The sequence below is a fragment of the Erpetoichthys calabaricus genome, chromosome 10, assembly GCF_900747795.2.
Source record: "Erpetoichthys calabaricus chromosome 10, fErpCal1.3, whole genome shotgun sequence".
In the NCBI taxonomy this organism is placed as follows: Eukaryota; Metazoa; Chordata; class Cladistia; order Polypteriformes; family Polypteridae; genus Erpetoichthys; species Erpetoichthys calabaricus.
This window is the reverse complement of record NC_041403.2, coordinates 81,467,572-81,488,830: the sequence shown is the minus strand read 5'-3', so window position 1 is coordinate 81,488,830 and position 21,259 is coordinate 81,467,572. Positions and strand designations below refer to the sequence as shown.

General features: G+C 38.4%; 1 protein-coding gene across 4 annotated transcripts in view; it reads left to right on the top strand.

The window, feature by feature from the left end:
- szt2 (SZT2 subunit of KICSTOR complex) overlaps positions 1-21,259 on the top strand; it is a 382,417-nt gene that overhangs the window by 195,118 nt on the left and 166,040 nt on the right. For all 4 annotated transcript variants that reach the window (XM_051933248.1, XM_051933246.1, XM_051933247.1 and 1 more), the window contains 2 exons: positions 7,222-7,306; positions 16,705-16,878. In XM_051933248.1, coding sequence (XP_051789208.1) covers positions 7,222-7,306; positions 16,705-16,878 — 259 coding nt within the window. The remainder of the gene's footprint in view (positions 1-7,221; positions 7,307-16,704; positions 16,879-21,259) is intronic.

The window sequence follows — 21,259 nt, the reverse complement described above, 5'->3', positions numbered from 1 at the left end:
TTCCTGACCCCATTCGATTGTCAGGTCCTGCAGCTTGTCCTTGCTCTAGCCATCGATCAAAGTGACGAGAATGTCCTGGATGCTCCTTCGTAGGTTGTGAAACAGCACTAAATCCACCGCTCTTTCTCCAAGCGGTCTGAGAACCTTCCAATTGTCTGGACATAATCGATAATGATTCCACATCATGAGGCAGAAATTCATCTCGAAGAACTGCAGGTATCCTGGCCAGTAATATATTCATGACAACTTTCTCCACAATTCGCTCCACCACGTCTCCCTCAAACCAGCAATGCACTTTATGAATCAAATCTTGAATTTGTGCACGGATGGGACCGTCCATGTTTAGGTTCCAGTCGTTAAGTGCAAAACCTTTAGCCAAAAAAGTCACAGTCTTACGTAAAACAGTTTGTTGCTTCAGGAAATTATAATCGGCGAGCTTATCGCGAGGCACATTCCGCAAGGACAGTAGAGCATCCCCAGACAAAAAGGTGTGATATGGGGCGGGTCATCCTCTGGATTGTAATGAAGTGGAACATTCTGAGCGAATTGCACAGAGACACAGAATTTGCACAGAGACACAGGAGGTTGTAGAAAAAAAGGAACTTTATTCAAAACACTGCAAACAAACAGTTGTCTCTTTTCAAAAGTCTAAACGTGCTCCATGACAAGTCAGAGATGACAGTTCCGCCAGGAGCAGAGAATGTCTGAGAGAGAGAGAGAGAGAGAGAGAAAAACAAAACAACCAATTCCAAAGCTGAGAAGCGCTGCACAATAGTTTTAAGTAAGTGGCGTACCGCGTGAGAGGTTTATCGCGTGTTATAGCGCAAGTAAGAAGGGTAAGGAGCAATGTGAAGGTAGTCTGTCAGCTGTTTCAGGGGTTTTGCCAGGGGCATCTGTGTCCTCTGAGGGTGCGATCAGCGCTCCAGCTTACAATATATATATATATATATATATATATATATATATATATATATATATATATATATATATCCATATAAAATATGGAAGAGAAGGTCTGTGATACGGTTTGCATATTTGCAGCTGGAGATCCACAAAGGGAGAAAATGAATCACGTATCATAAAGTAGTTTTTATTCCTGAGCTTTCAGCCCCTACCAGGGGCCTTCATCAGAGGATAATGCTTAGACTTACAAGAATCAAAGGCAATGAACGGGGTGGGGGATGTTTATTGGTTGTAAAGATTTTATTTATTATGAACATGTTCTTCTTAAGTTTGCATATGCTGGATTTATGTCCAAATGTCTGTTGATGGTGTTCTCATTTGATAGCCAAGATTCGGCCAACTCTCTGGCACTTTTGGTACTGGCCTTAAATCTTACCTGTACATTGTCCCAGTTAAATGTATGTCCTTTTGATTTAGTATGTGTGTAGATCAGTGATCGTGAGTCCTTTCTTCTGACGGCGTTGTGATGTTCATGTATTCATGTTGCAATTCTTTTTGAAGTTTGTCCTATGTATACCACTGGGCAAGAACCGCATTGAATGCTATAAACTGTGTTTCATGTTTCTGCTGTCGATTTCCAGTTTTTAGCATTAAAGAGGACCGTGCACAGATTGTTCGTGGGTTTGTGTGCTATTCTGATGCCTGACTTGGCCAGAATGCATGCTGCACCTTCAGACACCTTGTGGTGATAAGGAAGTGAGTACCAGGTGCGGTGGGGGTTCTGGTTCAAGTCTATTGTTTGCTGAGTTTTTTGGCATCTTCTGTGTAAGCTTCAATTAATTAATGTTTTTGAGTATCCGTTTGAAGTGAAAAGATGGAAGAGATAGCGTTTTTTATTCATTTTTGTCTCCTTCGTATTACAATCTACATTGAAAGAAATAATGACGCCATCCTGACCACAAGTGTTTACTGTAAGGAATGCTATGTGGACAAGATATTACACTTCGCCAGCAACCACCCTGTATCTCATAAACGGAGCTATGTTATAACTCTATTCAAAAGAGTCCACACCCATTGTAATACTAATAATAATAATAATGAGTTTCATGCAACTTTTTGGATAAAGACTCATTGAAGTGGTAAGCCAAACGTTTTTACTTTACTATTTTACTTTACTTTTAGTACTCCCTGAATAGAAAGATTAATGACCTTTTACAAAAAGGCTAGCGTCCTTAGTCTGTTTATTTCTTTGTGTTAATATAACTGTCTAAACAGCTAACTTAGCTGTCAACCTAACTAGTTTTTTTCATTTCACAAGGTTTTTACTTACAGTACCACTTCAAAGCCACAACAATTACAAAAATGACAACAAAAATCACAAATCAGGACAAAAATAATTTTATACTTATACTCATACAGACTTGGGTCCTACTGGGAGATCTCTGATAAAAGTAAATCCTGAGGTGCTCTCAGTACTCTGGCTGTTATCTTGTCCAGATGTTTTTGGGGCCTGGAGTTGTCTGGGATCCAGTCATTGTGGGCTGACAAATTCCAGTGTGGGGTAACACTTTTCATACCTGTGAGAAAATATTGTTTTGGTGCAATAAACTAATCACAAGGAGGATGTACCCCACCAAATAATTGCTGGAAACAAAGCTTTATCACCATTCTCCAGGCAAAGCCCAAGAAATATTTTCACACAGTTTGGTATAGTATAATAATACAAGCAAGAATGTTTAATAACACATACATTAATGCATATATTGTGGAAACCAGCCCGGACACAGACAGGCAGACACCGATGGTTCAAACCCAAACACACGTTTATTCATATTTATACTATATACAATTACCACGCACAACCCAGTGCCCCTGCACCAATCATCCTCAGTCCAGGCCTCTCACAAGTGCCTCTCTCTCTCTCCGACCGCCTCCACTCCTCTCCTCCGAGCTCTGTCCTCTTCCACCCAACTCCAGCTTCCAAATGGAGGGAGGCAGCCCCTCTTGTGCTGCCCCGGATATGCTCCAGGTGTCCCTTGATGAACTTCCGCCGGCACTTCCTGGTGTGGCGGAAGTGCCAGCTGAGCACCCAGAAACACTCTGGGTGTCCCTAGTAATCCTTCGTGTGGCGGAAGTGCTGACATCCAGGGCTTTTCAGGCATCTGGGAGCCCCTTGGCGGTGACCACGGGCCTCTATAGGGTTGAGCTTCCATGCTCTGTTCCTGTGGTCCCCATACCAACCAGGGCGGCTGTCCCCTTGTGGTCCGGAGGAGGTGTAATCCCTCTTCTGGTCCTTCCAGGCGTCTCGGCTGGGTACCGCCCCCAGCTGCTCGTGACTATATATATACACTATATATATATATATATATATATATATATATATATATATATATATATATATATATATATATATATATATATAATGTGTATATATATATGTGTATATATATATATATATATATATATATATATATATATATATATATATTGTGACAGTTGAGAGGTCTCCGTGACCCCTTGAACCCTCAGACTAGACGTCAGACACCAGATAAAAGTCCAATTATTATTTATTATATAATAATAATGTGCACCAAGCACCCTCCTCTCCACAATAGTCAATAATAATAATAATAACAATAACCAATCCTCCAATCTCCCAGACACTTTGCCACCCTTCCTCCCAGCTCAGCTCAGTGTCTGGGCTTACCCATAGTCCTTTTATATCCCCTGACCCGGAAGTGGCTCCAAGCTAAACCCACAAGTCCGTTTTCCTTCCGGGTCAGGGCAAAGTCCTTTTCTTCATCCCGGGAGCACATCGCTTCTTCCAGTCACGTGACTGGGATGCACTCCCGGGTTATAGGGCACACAAGAGCTTACTAGCCCCCCTACAGCGACTCCTGGCGGCCCCCAAGGTATCCAGCAGGGCTGTGTCAAAACACTACAAAGTCCATGAGGCCCTGCTGGAACTCGGGGCACAAATATGCTGTCCGGAGGGCTCCTCCTAGCGGCCTGGGGGTGACGACCGGAGTCCATAGGCGGTCGTCTGTCACAATATATATATATATATATATATATATATATATGTATATATATATATATATATATATATATATATATATATATATGTATATAGTATATATATATATCTATATATATATATATATATATATATATAATGTATATATGTATATATATATATCTATATATATATATATATATATATATATATATATATATATATATATATAATGTATATGTATATATATATTATATATATATAATGTATACGTATATATATATATATATGTATATATATATTTATATATATATATATATTTACGTATACATTATATACAGTACTGTGCAAAAGTTTTAGGCAGGTGTGAAAAAATGCTGTAAACAAAGAATGCTTTCAGAAATATAAATAATGATTGTTTATTGTTATCAATTTACAAAATGCAAAGTGAGCGAACAAAAGAAAAATCTGAATCAAATCAATATTTGGTGTTACTACCTTTTGCCTTCAAACCAGCATCAATTCTTATAGGTACACTTGCACAAAGTCAGGGATTTTGTAGGATTATGGTCAGGTGTATGATCAACCAATTATACCAAACAGGTGCTAATGATCATAAATGTCACATGTAGGTTGAAATACAGTCATTAACTGAAACAGAAACAGCTGTGTAGGAGGCTTAAAACTGGGTGAGGAACAGCCAAACTCTGCTACCAAGGTGAGGTTGTGGAAGACAGTTTCATGTCATGGCAATATTGAGCACAGCAAGGTCTCTCCCAGACAAAGATTTCAAAGTAGACTGGGGTTTCAAGATGTGCTGTTCAAGCCCTTTTGAAGAAGCACAAAGAAACGGGTAACGTTGAGGATCGTAGACGCAGTGGTTGGCCAAGGAAACTTAGTGCAGCAGAAGAAAGACACATTAAGCTATTACCCTTCGAAATAGGAAGATGTCCAGCAGTGCCATCAGCTCAGAACTGGTAGAAACCAGTAGGACCCAGGTACACCCATCTACTGTCTGGAGAAGTCTGGCCAGAAGTGGTCTTCATGGAAGAGTTACAGCCAAAAAGACAAACCTCCAACGTGGAAAAAAGGCCAAGCGACTAAGTAAGCACGAAAACATAGGAACTGGGGTGCAGAAAAATGGCAGCAGGTGCTCTGGATTGATGAGTCAAAATTTGAAATATTTGGCTGTAGCAGAAGGCAGTTTGTTCGTCGAAGGGCTGGAGAGCGGTACAATAATGAGTGTCTGCAGGCAACAGTGAAGCATGGTGGAGGTTCCTTGAACATTTGGGGATGCATTTCTGCAAATGGAGTTGGAGATTTGGTCAGGATTAATGGTGTTCTCAATGCTGAGAAATACAGGGAGATACTTATCCATCATGCAATGCCATCAGGGAGGCGTATGATTGGCCCCAAATTTATTCTGCAGCAGGACAACGACCCCAAACATACAGCCAAAGTCATTAAGAACTATATTCAGCGTAAAGAAGAACAAGAAGTCCTGGAAGTGATGGTATGGCCCCCACAGAGCCCTGATCTCAACATCATCGAGTGTGTCTGGGATTACATGAAGAGACAGAAGGATGTGAGGAAGCCTACATCCGCAGAAGATCTGTGGTTAGTTCTCCAAGATGTTTGGAACAACCTACCAGCCGAGTTCCTTCAAAAACTGTGTGCAAGTGTACCTAGAAGAATTGATGCTGTTTTGAAGGCAAAGGGTGGTCACACCAAATATTGATTTGATTTAGATTTCTGTTTTGTTCATTCACTGCATTTTGTTGATTGATGAAAATAAATAATTAACATTTCCATTTTTGAAAGCATTCTTTGTTTACAGCATTTTTTCACACCTGCCTAAAACTTTTGCACAGTACTGCATATATATATATATATATATATATATATATATATATATATATATATATATATATATATATAAAACATATTATATGAATGCAAAGCTCATTATGCACAGAGGCCACTATTTAAAAGAATTTCAGTAGAACAACCAGGGTAAAATTCAGTTATAATGGAATAAATGGCAAATTAAGTTTAAATTGAAATAAATACAAAATTTTTAACATGCAATATGAAAATGTTGAGTATAATACCAATGAAATTGCAACTAGAATGTCCTTAATTTCCAAATGGCCATTGTAAACTAATCATTAAAAAAAGAGTTGATATGTTATTGGATTTATAGCTTACTGTGTAGAGCATAAGCAGGAGGACTTATCCTTAGGCTGAGCACCTCTGCCAAAAGGGTATAAGAGCAGTCCGGGTAGGTTAGACAAGAGAGGAAGGAAAGGGCAAAGTTGAGCATTATGCCAACAGTACAGAAAGAACAATTGGGAGAGCAACCCAGTGCAGTGGGCAGGAAACTTCGCGGTCGGGAGTTGGCCTCGAGTCATGTGAGCAGTTGATGCTCTTGTGGAGCATCTGAGAGCAAGAGTGACTGAAAGGCTGAGAACATTCAATGAGTGCTGGTGGTGGAATGATGAAGCCAGGCTTAGAATGCCCCAGCAATTGACCGGCTGTGGTGGGAAGGGGATAAGCCATTTTAAAAGTTTATCCGCACTTGTTGATGTCTTAGCTGATTTTAACTCCCACAGAGAGGAGCACTGATTTTCATCAAGGATTATTTATTTGATGAAGGGTACTTCACTGCACTGTGTTTATTTGATTTGGACACTTGATTTATTGAATAAATTGCACTGAGCCCTTTGGTTTTCACCACTCTTTTTATGTGTACTTATTCAATTAGTCCATTCCCAGTTTACAACAATTTTCCTTTATATAGCATATTTTCATACAAATGGTGTAGCTCAAAGTGCTGTACAAGGTGAAGAAAGAAAAGTTTATAAAAAATAAAAATAACAAATGCAAATTAGCTCAATCTGCCCTGTCAGGTATGTAACAAAATCCGTAAGTCAGTAAATTGCTTGATCTAATGTAATTCAGCTAATGTCAAGAAAATCCAAATGAAGGGAAAGTTGGACTGGCTTTAAGTTTTGGTACAATTTTTAAATAAAGGATTAAAACTTTTCATGGCATTGAACCATTTAAGTTGTCTGTTATTACTTATATTTCTCATATATTCATTTATATACTTGTGAAAGCATCATAAAACTCATAGTAACTTTGTCTACAATTGACTAGTTTACTTTAATTGCTGCACTGGCATATGTCAAAAATTCAGTGGCATTACTTATTTTTAATGTATTGTTTAGCATGTTTTATTTTTCTTTATACCTTTATTTGTAAATTAAATTTATTTTCAGTTTTTTTCTTTTTGCTTACAGCACACTTTTTACCAAAATTGTGGTCAGTCTGATTCCGATTTATATTTGTACAACAAACCAGGTGGTCAAGGAACTGGAGGAAAAGGTAAGAGTACTAAAAGCAGTAAAATTACAATAGTGTAAGGCTTAACTATGAAATATGTCAGAGTATCAGGAGGTGGAATTAGAGTACTTAAGAAACAGTATATTGAATCATCAAAATAGATGGCCCTTACATCATTGCATAATATGGCAATGAATTCTGCACACTTAATAGTGATCACTGTACTAGAATATATCTAAACTTTCTTTAAAAAAATAATATAATAATAATTCTGTGCCTTTCACACTTGACTATGTCACCTATTCTTATGGCCTCATGAATAATATAATGGCAACTAGAATAATGCAAATTATACATGAACAAAAGTATGAAGGAGAATGGATAGGCTCCCAACCATCCATCTCCTGTACTCCTGTTCCACCAAAAAGTTACTGAAATGATCAACTTGCCAGTTTAGTGTAAATTATGACTGTCAATTAGTAAGCTAGTTAATAATCATTAAATTTGACAAGTACAATTTTATTTGCAATGATGGCTGTTTGTTTTAAGGTTTATTAAAAGAGCACAACCTCTTAATATTTGGTGGTTGAGCTATTCATTACTTTTTACACAAATTCATTTATTCATGAGGCATTTTATTGGCTTATAGTTATTTGGATCAGTCTGATCACCTTTTATATATAATAGGATAACATTTGCTACCTTCTAATTTTTAGGAATTTGCCTAGTGTATAATTATTTTTAAAAAAATATACATCATGGGTTTATATACAGCGGCACGGTGGCACAGTGGGTAGCGCTGCTGCCTCGCAGTTGGGAGACCTGGGGACCCGGGTTCGCTTCCCGGGTCCTCCCTGCGTGGAGTTTGCATGTTCTCCCCGTGTCTGCGTGGGTTTCCTCCGGGTGCTCCGGTTTCCTCCCACAGTCCAAAGACATGCAGGTTAGGTGGATTGCCGATTCTAAATTGGCCCTAGTGTGTGCTTGGTGTGTGGGTGTGTTTGTGTGTGTCCTGCGGTGGGTTGGCACCCTGCCCAGGATTGGTTCCCTGCCTTGTGCCCTGTGTTGGCTGGGATTGGCTCCAGCAGACCCCCGTGACCCTGTGTTCGGATTCAGCGGGTTGGAAAATGGATGGATGGATGGTTTATATACAGCATATACAGTAATCCCTCCTCCATCGCGGGGGTTGCGTTCCAGAGCCACCCGCGAAATAAGAAAATCCGCGAAGTAGAAACCATATGTTTATATGGTTATTTTTATATTGTCATGCTTGGGTCACAGATTTGCGCAGAAACACAGGAAGTTGTAGAGAGACAGGAACGTTATTCAAACACTGCAAACAAACATTTGTCTCTTTTTCAAAAGTTTAAACTGTGCTCCATGACAAGACAGAGATGACAGTTCCGTCTCACAATTAAAAGAATGCAAACATATCTTCCTCTTCAAAGGAGTGCGTGTCAGGAGCAGTGACTGTCACAGAGATAGAGAGAAAAGAAAAACAAATCAATAGGGCTGTGTGGCTTAAGTATGCGAAGCACCGCAGCACAAAGCTGTTGAAGGCGGCAGCTCACACCCCCTCCGTCAGGAGCAGACAAAGAGAGAGATAGAGAGAGACAGAGTTTGTTTTTCAAGCACAAATCAATACGTGCCCTTCGAGCTTTTAAGTATGCGAAGCACCGTGCAGCATGTCGTTTCAGGAAGCAGCTGCACAAAAGATAGCAACGTGAAGATAATCTTTCAGCATTTTTAGACGAGCGTCCGTATCGTCTAGGTGTGCGAACAGCCCCCCTGCTCAATCCCCCTACATCAGGATCAGAGAAAGCGCAAGAGAAAGAGAAAAGTAAGCTGGGTAGCTTCTCAGCCATCTGCCAATAGCGTCCCTTGTATGAAATCAACTGGGCAAACCAACTGAGGAAGCATGTACCAGAAATTAAAAGACCCATTGTCCGCAGAAACCCGCGAAGCAGCGAAAAATCTGCGATATATATTTAAATATGCTTACATATAAAATCCACGATGGAGTGAAGCCGCGAAAGGCGAAGCGCGATATAGAGAGGGATTACTGTACTCAAAAACCTCCTTAAGTGCTCGAGGATAAATATTATCAGATTTCAATGAGTTGTTTGATTTGTGCCTTTTTATTCTAAGTTGCATTTCTTCCTCTACAATTTCCAAATCAAGTTCCTCAGTAGTTCCTTGTAAATGCTGGAAGGTTAACAGCCTTACTAAAAATGAGCATTTCCTATTCTGCTTGTGGTGTATTTTAGTTTGCCCTTGTTGTCCCTAATACACTTCACTTCCTCAACTGTCCGTTTTTTACTAAAATACTGAAAGAATCTATCTGGGTTATCTTTTGTCTTTTTACGCAATATTGCTGTCTAATTGCCTTTTATCTTTCTTAATATCTTTTTTAACTATTGCTGTCATGCTCACTTAAGCCCATTGTTTAGCACTGAAATTTGCTTATTTTATATGCCTTATTCAACTGTTTTTCTTTGCAGCTTATTTTTTACTTACTTAATTAGTTCTCTTTAAATTTTTACTGCTTGTAATTTTCAAGATACACTTTATCCTGCATTTAATGTAAAATGCTTTTAAACCTACTTCACTGCTCTTTGACCTAACAGAAGCTTGTCCCAGTTTACTGTTTATATATTTTGCCACATCTGATCAAAAGTTACCCTGCAAAAAAAATTATTTATTGGTTTTAGTGTTTGAATAGAAGCTCTGCCAAAATGCCGTGAAATGTATTCTACCATGGTCACTAGATCCTAATTGGTTCAATCATTTCTGCAGTCTGAATTCTGTCCTGATTATTTCAAAATACTAAATCTCGACTTCTCCTCTGAAGGCAATACACTCTATTTTCCTAAAGAAAATTCCCCTAATAATTTCCCCAACTATTCTAGTTTCTTCTTTCTGAAGAGTGTTTTTAATATGAGCCATCGGGACTGTTCATACCTGTCTACCACATCAGAATTATCAGGGTCACCATTCAGTTCTGTGAGATCATGGAAACAGATAGAAACCTCCAATTCAGTAATTGATGCTACTGGTCAATGTACACTTCTTATTTTGTGCTTATATTCAACTATGATGTTCCTATCTTTACCTGTCTGATCTGGTGTCTCCTCCTACACTAGTTTAAGGGTGCACAATATTTCAGTAATGGACACCTGGACAGTATCTTCCAGTTCTCTGTTACAGCATAAATTACAGTCATATGAAAAAGTTTGGTAACCCCTCTCAGCCTGCATAATAATTTACTCTACTTTCAACTAAAAGATAACAGTGGTATGTCTTTCATTTCCTAGGAACATCTGAGTACTGGGGTGTTTTCCAAACAAAGATTTTTAGTGAAGCAGTATCTAGTTTTATGAAGTTAAATCAAATGTGAAAAACTGGCTGTGGAAAAATTTGGGTACCTCGTAATTTTGCTGATTTGAATGCATGTAACTGCTCAATACTGATTACTTGCAACACCAAATTGGTTGGATTAGCTATTTAAGCTTTGAACTTCATAGACAGGTGTGTCCAATCATGAGAAAAGGTATTTAAGGTGGTCAATTGCAAGTTGTGCTTCCCTTTGACTCTCCTCTAAAGAGTGACACCATGGGGTCCTCAAAGCAACTCTCAAAAGATCTGAAAACAAAGATTGTTCAGTGTCATGGTTTAGGGGAAGGCTACAAAAAGCTATCTCAGAGGTTTAAACTGTCAGTTTCAACTGTAAGGAATGTAATCAGGAAATGGAAGGCCACAGGCACAGTTGCTGTTAAACCCAGGTCTGGCAGGCCAAGAAAAACAGAGGAGCGGCATATGCGCAGGATTGTGAGAATGGTTACAGACAACCCACAGATCACCTCCAACGACCTGCAAGATCATCTTGCTGCAGATGGTGTATCTGTACATTGTTCTACAATTCTGCGCAATTTGCACAAAGAACATCTGTATGGCAGGGTGATGAGAAAGAAGCCCTTTCTGCACTCACACCACAAACAGAGTCGCTTGTTGTATGCAAATGCTCATTTAGACAAGCCAGATTCATTTTGGAACAAAGTGCTTTGGACTGATGAGACAAAAATTGAGTTATTTGGTCATAACAAAAAGCGTTTTATATGGTGAAAGAAGAACACCGCATTCCAAGAAAAATACCTGCTACCTACTGTCAAATTTGGTGGAGGTTCCATCATGCTGTGGAGCTGTGCGGCTAGTTGAGGGACTGGGGCCCTTGTTAAAGTCGAGGGTCGGATGAATTCAACCCAGTATCAACAAATTCTTCAGAATAATGTTCAAGCATCAGTCACAAAGTTGAAGTTATGCAGGGGTTGGATATTCCAACAAGACGATGACCCAAAACACAGTTTGAAATCTACAAAGGCATTCATGCAGAGGGAGAAGTACAATGTTCTGGAATGGCTGTCACAGTCCCCTGACTTGAATATCATCAAAAATCTATAGGATGATTTGAAGCAGGCTGTCCATGCTCAACACCCATCACATTTAACTGAAGTGGAGAGATTTTGTATGGAAGAATGGTCAAAATACCTCCATCCAGAATCCAGACACTCCTCAAAGGCTATAGGAGGTGTCTAGAGGCTGTTATATTTGCAAACGGAGGCTCAACTAAGTATTGATATTGATTTATGCACCTGTCTAATTTTGTTATGATGCATATTGCATATTTTCTGTTAATCCAATAAACTTAATGTCACTGCTGAAATACTACTGTTTCCATAAGGCATGTCATATATTAAAAGGAAGTTGCTACTTTGAAAGCTCAGCCAATGATAAACGAAAATCCAAAGAATTGAGAGGGGTTCCCAAACTTTTTCATATGACTGTAGCTTACTTCCTTCACAGGTTTAGTGACCCTTTGCTCAAGAGGTTGGATTAGCTGGCATCTCATACAGTTGTATATCTTCTGGTAGCAGCCTCATCAAAGCAATCCTCCAAAAACTTCAACACCAAACAGCACTTGTATTGTGTTGGTCTTTTTTTTATTTTAAAATGTGAACTGCTTAACCCTTTCAGTTAAATAATTTAATATAAGTTTAAATGTTCTATAATTGTTATTTAATGTCTACTAAACCCCCCTAAGTCCCTTTATTTACAGGCAAAGGCCTTCTTCCTTCTGCTCTTTACTCACCGTAAAAGTCCTGCGAAATGCGTTTTTATATGTTCTCAACTTTCCCATACTCCTGACTGCTTTTTCATCTCCAGCCCAACAAAACTATCTTTTCAATAACTGTTTAACACTAGAATTACCAGAGCCTACGAAAAAACTCACAGATCTGTCCCACCTTAAATCGCTTCGCACCTCTCCATCAGCGTCTTTTGTCCTGTGAATGTGTCGATAAGCAGCAAGCAGTCTGCTGTCACATCCCCCACCGCCACACAGTTTCCTCAGCTTGTCTGTTTACCTGCATGTCAGTTGCTTAGAGTTGTATAGAGTGAGAAGTCAAGCAAAATGACACCTTTTATAAATACTATATCGTTATTTGGAACACATGCATTTCATGTGTGTTCTGTGTCTACAATAATCTATGTACAGTAAACACATCGTTAAAACAGAAACATTTTTCATGTTTTAGTAATAATTGACAAAATGCAGACATGAAGTGTTTAATGTGTGAAGCCTAAAGTCCAAATATCAAATAAACACTTTCACAAGAGGTACAAATATAACAGAACAAGTGCGCTTCTACTCAAGGATATAACTGCAGAAAAAGAACCCGCGTTAGGGTGCGACATTGACACGCGTTTGCTACGACCGCTTCAGTGGCGCAACAGTATAAACTGTTGACTGGTAATCAAAACTTCACGGGTTCGATCCCGGACGAGTCTGTTTTGAGAATTGAGCTGCTCTTATTCTTACTATTTTAGAATAAAAACATACATTTGATTTCAGTCTGTAACAGCCAGTGTAAATGTATGATACTTGTAAAGGTTAGCTTTGTTTTTTTTTTTTTTTTTTCCCAGTTTCATTCTCTCAGTCTCGTTCATAATAACAACCCCCACCCCCATCCCCCCCATCTGACACTGCTGTTTTCACATAAAGACGCGCTATAACAGAGGTGAACTCAGATCATGATGACGGTTCTACATCGGAGCAAGAATGCACGTTGCACTTTGGCCATCGCTGTACTTTGTATATGCACACGGGAAGCTCTGCAGTTTACTTGTGATTTTACGCTGTAGGAAGTAAGTAAATAAATAAAGGTAAATAAGTAAATAACATTCGATCTGGCTCTTATATACAGAGTACAGCGACGGCAGCTTCCACCTTCAGCTATAGACTCTCCACTCTAGTGTTTAGATCTGGACGGTGCATGTGCCGAAAACATTAACATTTATATGTTACTTACATCTTGCCTGAAGAAGGGGCCTGAGTTGCCTCGAAAGCTTACATATTGTAATCTTTTTAGTTAGCCAATAAAAGGTGTCATTTTGCTTGACTTTTCACTATGTTACTTGCATAAAAGCCAGATTGAATGTTATTTACCTTAATTTATTTACTTACTCCCTACAGCGTAAAGTCACAAGTAGACTGCAGAGCTTCCTGTGTTTGATCGACACGGGCATGCTGAAAAAATACGTGTAATGCCATGAAAAGTGCCTGCTGACACTTTAGTACGCAAGTAATGGTACAAGAATGCAGTTAAACTTTTTTTTGGGCACATACGCCATTCGGATCTATACACTAGCGTGGAGAGTCGCTCACATACTGAAGAGTCTATAGCTGAAGGTGGAAGCTGTCGTCGCTGTACTTTGTATATAATGTTATTTACGTATTTACCTTTATTTATTTACTTACTTCCTGCAGCAAAAAGTCACAAGTAGACTGCAGAGCCTCCCTTGTACATATACAAAGTACAGCAATGGCTAAAGTGCGACATGCATTCTTGCTCCGATGTAGAACCATCGTCATGATCTGAGTTCACCTCTGTTATAGCGCGTCTTTATGTGAAAACAGCAGTGTCAGATGGGGGGGTGGGATCATGAACGCGACTGAGAAAATAAAACTGAATAAAAAAAAAAAAAACAAAGCTAACCTTTAAAAGTATCATACATTTACACCAGCTGTTAGAGACTGAAATCAAATGTATGTTTTTATTCTAAAATAGTAAGAATAAGAGCAGCTCAATTCTCAAAACGGACTCGTCCGGGATTGAACCCATGAAGTTTTCATTACCAGTCAACAGTTGATATCGTTGCACCACTGAAGCGGTCGTACCAAATGCGTGTCAATGTCGCACCCTAATGCGGGTTCTTTTTCTGCAGTTATATCCTTGAATAGAAGCACACTTGTTCTGTTATATTTGTACCTTTTGTGAAAGTGTTTATTTGATATTTGGAATTCAGGCTTAACACATTATACACTTCATGTCTACATTTTGTCAAATATTACTAAAACATGAAAACGTTTCTGTTTTAACGATGTGTTTACTGTACATAGATTGTTGTAGATGCGGAACACATATGAAATGCATATATAGTATTTATAAAAGGTGTCATTTTGCTTGACTTCTCACTCTATACAACTCCAAGCAACTGACACGCAGGTAAACAGACGAGCTGAGAAAACTGTGCGGCAGTGGAGGATGTGATAGCAGGCTGCTTGCTGCTTATCAACACATTTACAGGACAAAAGACGCTGATGGAGAGGTGCGAAGCGATTTAAGGTGGGACAGGTCTATGAGTTTTTTCGTAGGGTCTGGTAATTCTAGTGTTAAATGTTCCTTCCTCCTCTTTGAATATAAACTATACGCTATATTTTTTTCCTAGTTTGAACTCTCTCTGTCTTAAGCTTGGTGTAACCAAATTGACTATTATTCTTTTTTTAATCTTTTCTGAAAGACTTGTTTACTCTTAGTGTAATTACAAAATCACCAAAATATAATACCACGCTATACCATTTCCTAAGGCCACTTAATCCTGAGCATGATCACAGGGGCTGGAACCAATTCCAGCAAACATAAGGCAAAAGACAGGAACAGTCCCACACATTAGGGAATATAATTTATCCTCAACAGGTGGCGCAGTGGTAGTGCTGCTGCTTTGCAGTACGGAGATTGTGCGTTCGCTTCCCGGGTCCTCCCTGTGTGGAGAGCACTTTGAGTAGTGAGAAAAGCTCTATAAAATTTAAAGAATTATTATTAACCAATCCACTTAACCTTATTTATTCTTACTTTCCATCATTACTGTTAAAGCAGGTGCTTACTTTCTCATTGTCATGAATTGTTTAAACTTATTAATTGCAACATGAAAAAGGTAATAGTTTGATCATTTTTCTTGAAATTTTTCCAAGGTCAGGTATTTTTGCTGGGCATTATATTCTTTATTTCATTATTTTCTGTGTGGCCTGCAGATCGCATCTCGTGTCTGGGGTTTGGGGTCCTAACTAGACCAAAACAGTCCTGGGTTCAAATAAACTATTTTTGTTAAACGAAACACCTTATCACAGTTTCCTTCTGCAGTTCCTCACAAGCACAAATATTTTCCTTCCTTCTTTTCTCCTCTACTCCTTCCCAGGCAAGCACTGGCCCTCTTCTCTTGCCTGTATGAGGCAGAGGGCTCAGACCCAGAAGTGGCACCTCGAATGCAGAAGCACTTCTGGATCAGGCAGATCCTCCATCTGACAGGGGAGTCTTTTCTCAGCAGCACCCTTGAGTAGCCCCCAATGAAACCACCAGGGCTCCATTCACAATTACAACTCCCATGTAGCCCAGTGAGTGTCCAAATCAGAATTATGTCATGAAGATGCTGCCACTCAGTTTACTTGGGGAACACATTGCCATGGGAGGCAGTTGTACCTTGTCCTTCTACTGTATTATCCTGCCATCAATGAAACAGAACAGTAACCACCCCGACCAGGATTTTCATTCACTCCATTTCTCCATGACTTCCCAGCCATGTAAGAAAACACTATTCATCTCAGATGGGCTGCAAGTCCATCCATTATGTCCATCCCACCTGATAAACATTTCTTTCATCTTTTCAGACCTATATAATCTGCATATTGTGACCTTTTCGTAAAATATACAACACTGTTTCAGTCACTAAGTTGAATAAATCTGTCAGTTTATTTCTGTTTATATCTAGATTTCAGCAAATAGTGCTTTGTTATTGTGTATGTAAGAACATTACTTTTACTGACTTAAAATATCACTGTTTTGCTGATTTCATTGTATTTTTTATTTATACTCTTTTCAAATACACATGTTGTCCAAATGGAAATAAAAACAAAACAGAGTTAATTTACTTGCTTTAATTACAAGGGTGCCTTGATCAATATAAATGTTTTAATTAAATGAGTAAAGAGCCATTATTAGTTATTATTTGCATTATTAACTGTGATGGTATTTTGATGGATTGATGCAGTTGATTTTCAGATTATTGAGATGATTTCTTGAGTTATGTATGTTTTACTACCCACTTTACAGGAATTGCATGCATTGCTCTTTCTTTCGTGGATGGCAAGGGATCACCTCTTCAGTTCTCAGGACATGAATTACAGACTTCATTGAAAGGAAGTGTATCTAGAATTGTCCTACAAGAAAGTGAATTTGAAGCACTAACTGATATTACCAGAATCAACTTGGAAAACATGGAAATAAGTATGTTGAAGATCATACTTCTAAACTTCATTCACAGTTGAAGTAGTTGTGAATTTCCCCTTGGGATTAATAAAGTATCTGTCTATCTATCTAGTTGTGGGCTGTTGCTTTAAAAATCAATTTTTTCATGAAGGTGTTCTCAGTTATGGTCCCGGAGGGCTATAGGTTTTAAACCCAATCAGTTTTGTATTTAGAAGCCTAGCCTAGCTGATAATGAAACTTGCTTGTTAGTGCTTTCATTCTTCCTAGACAAATTTTTATCACATTGTGGATTTTTCTTTCACTGAGAACATTATCCATACATTCTCTGGCCCAGAAACAGATTTGTCTTGTTGGTCCTTCCCTTCTTTCTCATTTATTTCAAAATATTTTATTAACACAGATATTTCATTATACTGTACATATATACAAGTTTAAATGTAAGCACGTTAGCTGGATGGTTTGTTTTGCACCTCATCATTAAGTGCTGGCTGGTTAAGAAAACAGGCTGCAATCAACACCTAAATGTTGTAGCAGTAGGGGGTACTATTGCTCCCTTGAACCCTCAGGTACCACGCCAAACACCAGGTAAAAGTGCAATACTTATTATTTTTGTTATAACAATAACGTGCACTAAGCACCCTCCACTCCACACTACACATACAATAAACAATACTAATACAATTCTCAATCCCAATCCTTCTCTCCCAGACACTTAGCCACCCTTCCTCCCAGCTCAGCTCAGTGTCTGGGCTTTCCCAAGGTCCTTTTATATCTCCTGACCCAGAAGTGGTTCCAACCCTGCAGTCCATGATTCGTTACCACTTCCGGGTCAGGTAAAAGGTCCTTTTCTTCATCCCAGAAGCACGTCGTTCCTTCTGGCCATGTGATCAGGACGTACTTCCGGGTTATAGGGCACGTAGCATTCCCCAAGCCTCCCTACAGCGGCTCCCCCATGTTATCCAGCAGCGCTGTTTATAATAACTACATGGTCCATGAGGCCCTACTGGAATTCGGGGAACCTTCATGCTGCTGGGAGGGCTCCATCTGGCAGCTTGGAGGTGTGGGCCGGAATATATGGCCGGCCATCCCTCACAATGTTTAAAACTAAAATTGGCAATTAAGGGTTCTGAATTAAGACTAGCAAGTTAACTAAAACTAAACCAAAAAAACATACTACTTTAGTGGTAAATAAATGAGTTCTCATTAAAAAATTGGTCAAAGTGAAAGCCCACTTCCACTGCTGCCATTCAGGATGTAATTGAAGAACTCTGTAGTAGACCTTTTTTTGCATATCTGTGTTTAGCTTTAATGAGAGATTGTCAAAAGGCATCTGTTTATTTTCTCTTGATACACAGTTTTATTTGTGCAACTTCATTGGTTATAGCGTTTAAAGTTGGGATAGCAATTTAACCAAAATTGATATTCTTATATTTTATACCCTTTTTCTTCCTTTATGTTATGTTTGCTTCTTTTGATGAATTGTTTTACAGTATTACAAATTGCAACTGAAAACATCTGGTTTTATGGCTACCATCTTAATACCTATTGCTGATGAGATAGGGTCTAGCCTCCCATCCCTTGAACCTGAATTGAACTAAGTAGGCATGAGAGAGTTTAATTTAAAAATAAATATTTTGTGAATATTAGGTCTTAGATTAATCCAAAGTATAATTATTGAAACTCAGTGATTTAGTAAGGAAAGAATACCCTGCAAGGGTGTGTCTAAACCCATTACGATCCCATTGCAGCAAGCAAAAGCTATATTTCTTTCTCATTAAAGACAATCAAAAATAACTGCAACATTTTTGATTTTCATTTTGTAATTGTAGCAGCTTCAGAAAATTACTTTTAAAGAGTCCTTTCAGTGCTAGCAATGCTAATTTTAGCTACCTTAGCCAAAACATTATTTCACACTCAATCTGCATGGCTGTTGGCCTTATAACAAAAGGTGCAAAGAAAAATACACTTACAACAACATGTGATCATGTAATGTTTATAGGGGAAAAAGTGAAAATGAGTTTGATTTTTGTCCCATATGTTATTGTTCCTGTCCACACTCAACTGGTGTATGAATTTGTGTCCCAAACACCCAGTCCATTGAACATGGGTAATTTGCTTAGGTTTTTATGTGCATTAAAGTTTGCATTAAAGTTACAAGGAAGCAGTAGCAACTGTACACCATTCTTTTTTCTTTTTGGTTACATTACTTCATACATGCAGGGAGTCATATTTGTGTGAGTGGCGGTGCTGTCAAATGTCATTTATGTGCCTTCATCTTTAACCAGCTTCTTCTAAGTAACAGCTCACAAGTCAAAACTACTTAATAGTTTGCATTTACACTGCAACTAAAAACATAACAAACAAGATGAAGAAATATGAAAAGCACATACAGCACAGACCTGTAGTGTAGGGGTAATGTAGTACCTGTGCCTGAAGCCACATCCAAATGCCTGATTTGCTCTGGTTTGATGCTCTTTCCAAAAACTTTCCAATGTTTCGCATAAGTTATCCTTTTAAATGTTGTTCAGGTCTTCAACCAATAGCTGAAGAAATCTACTCCACTACAGACTACATCTCTTGTATGTAAATTGATAAGAGACCAGACACAACAAAATTATGACATTCTCTTTTAGGTTTTGTGTATATTTAGCAGAATTTCCTTTGTAAGACCTCTGATTGCTGAAAACAAATTTTTGTAATCTAGCTTCAATATGACATATTCTGAGATGTCATAGTGGATAGCAGTGATGCCCCACATATCCATCAGTCTTGATTGGAATCTCACACCTAGTCTTTGTCTGTGTATGTATGTTATACCTGTTTTTCTCTCTGGATACTATACTTTTCTGCCTTCAAAAATTTTTAGACGTAGCTTTCCCATAAAATATTTTTATTTTCCTTTCCCCTTCCACCCAAAACATCATAAAAAATACTCCATGTTGATAAATGAATTGATTGTAGTATGCTTAGGATGACCAGATGGATATCTAAAGGCCAGACATAAAGGTGATTACGTTCATAGATGAAAAGCAGAAAATGTGTATATTTAACGAGAGAGTTTGAAGGAAGATATTTGTAAAAGTAGTGCACAATAAGTTCTCCTAAGGATAATTCTCTCTGTCTGTCTAGGTATCTAGCCTGTCATCCATTCATTTATTCATCCAAATTTTGTGAATATTTTACTTTTGATGTCATAAATGGTTGAAGGCAAAGGGAGAATTGCACAAATTTAAGCAACTCTGCCCCATAATATACACTCATGGGGTAAAAAATGTTCCCAAAATTATAAATAATACTACGGGGTTCACCCCTGCTCGTTTCGCTCACCAGCCATTTTGCATTTCTGCCATTCGCATTGTGAAGAGGGGGGCTGAACACGCCCCAAGGAGACACGCTCACTCCTCTGAAACACCCTCTTTAACGGTGATACAATGGGAAACAAATACAGGTTTTTTGTTTTTTTTTTTAAACCTCCTCTTTGCTCGATCAGCTGCTGGCTTCCTGCTGCTGCCATACCACATGATCTGCATCTCACACAGCACTTTGAACATTTAAAAGCCTCTACAGTAGTTGTCCTATTCCATGTGTATTATTTGCGGCCCCAGGTATGGTTGTCTTTTGGCACAAAGTCCCATCTCGTGAGATGTGAGTTTGTGATATTTTTTAGTTTTTATTTTAAAAAACGGAGTAAGAATCTGAAAATCTAACAACATAACATTAAAGTTTGATAAATTCTGAAAAGAATGATACCAAACATATATAAGTAGGTTTTAAAATAAGCCCAATTTAAAGCGTGACAAAAAGTGACATAAAAAGTCACAGTTTCACTTAGGATTTTATATATATAGAGTAAATTAGTAATATTTAAACATGTATGACTTTACTGTCGCACTGAAACACAACATTGACACTTCAGTTCTTTGTGCTCCTCCTTTTCGTGCATTGGCCAGACTGAGCCTGAGACTAACTGCCCTCATTTGTAAAATTGACTGCTTTAATGTATGAATGGCTACTATGAAGGACAGTACACTATGACCAACAAAACAGCACGTATCTTTTAATTGGGGAGATCTGCAAGTCATTATAATATAGAATTGTGTGCTAATAAAATACCTTTAATGTATTTTCCACATTGTAGTGCCTGAGGAAGATTCATAAGATTTATGCTGCTGGTTATTTTTTTTTGAAGGGTAGTGAAAACATAACAAAATGTCACTTTCTGGCACTAATCAACCAACCATCATTTGTCTGCCTACGCTGAGTGATGGTTAGTCTCTTTGGTTTATGAATGAGATAATTTAGGTAGTTAACAGTCTTAGCTAAAATGTTATGGTAACATGGCTAACACTGTTGAAGATGGTAATGAATTTGTCTTAAACTGTGGTACTGATGTGTAAAC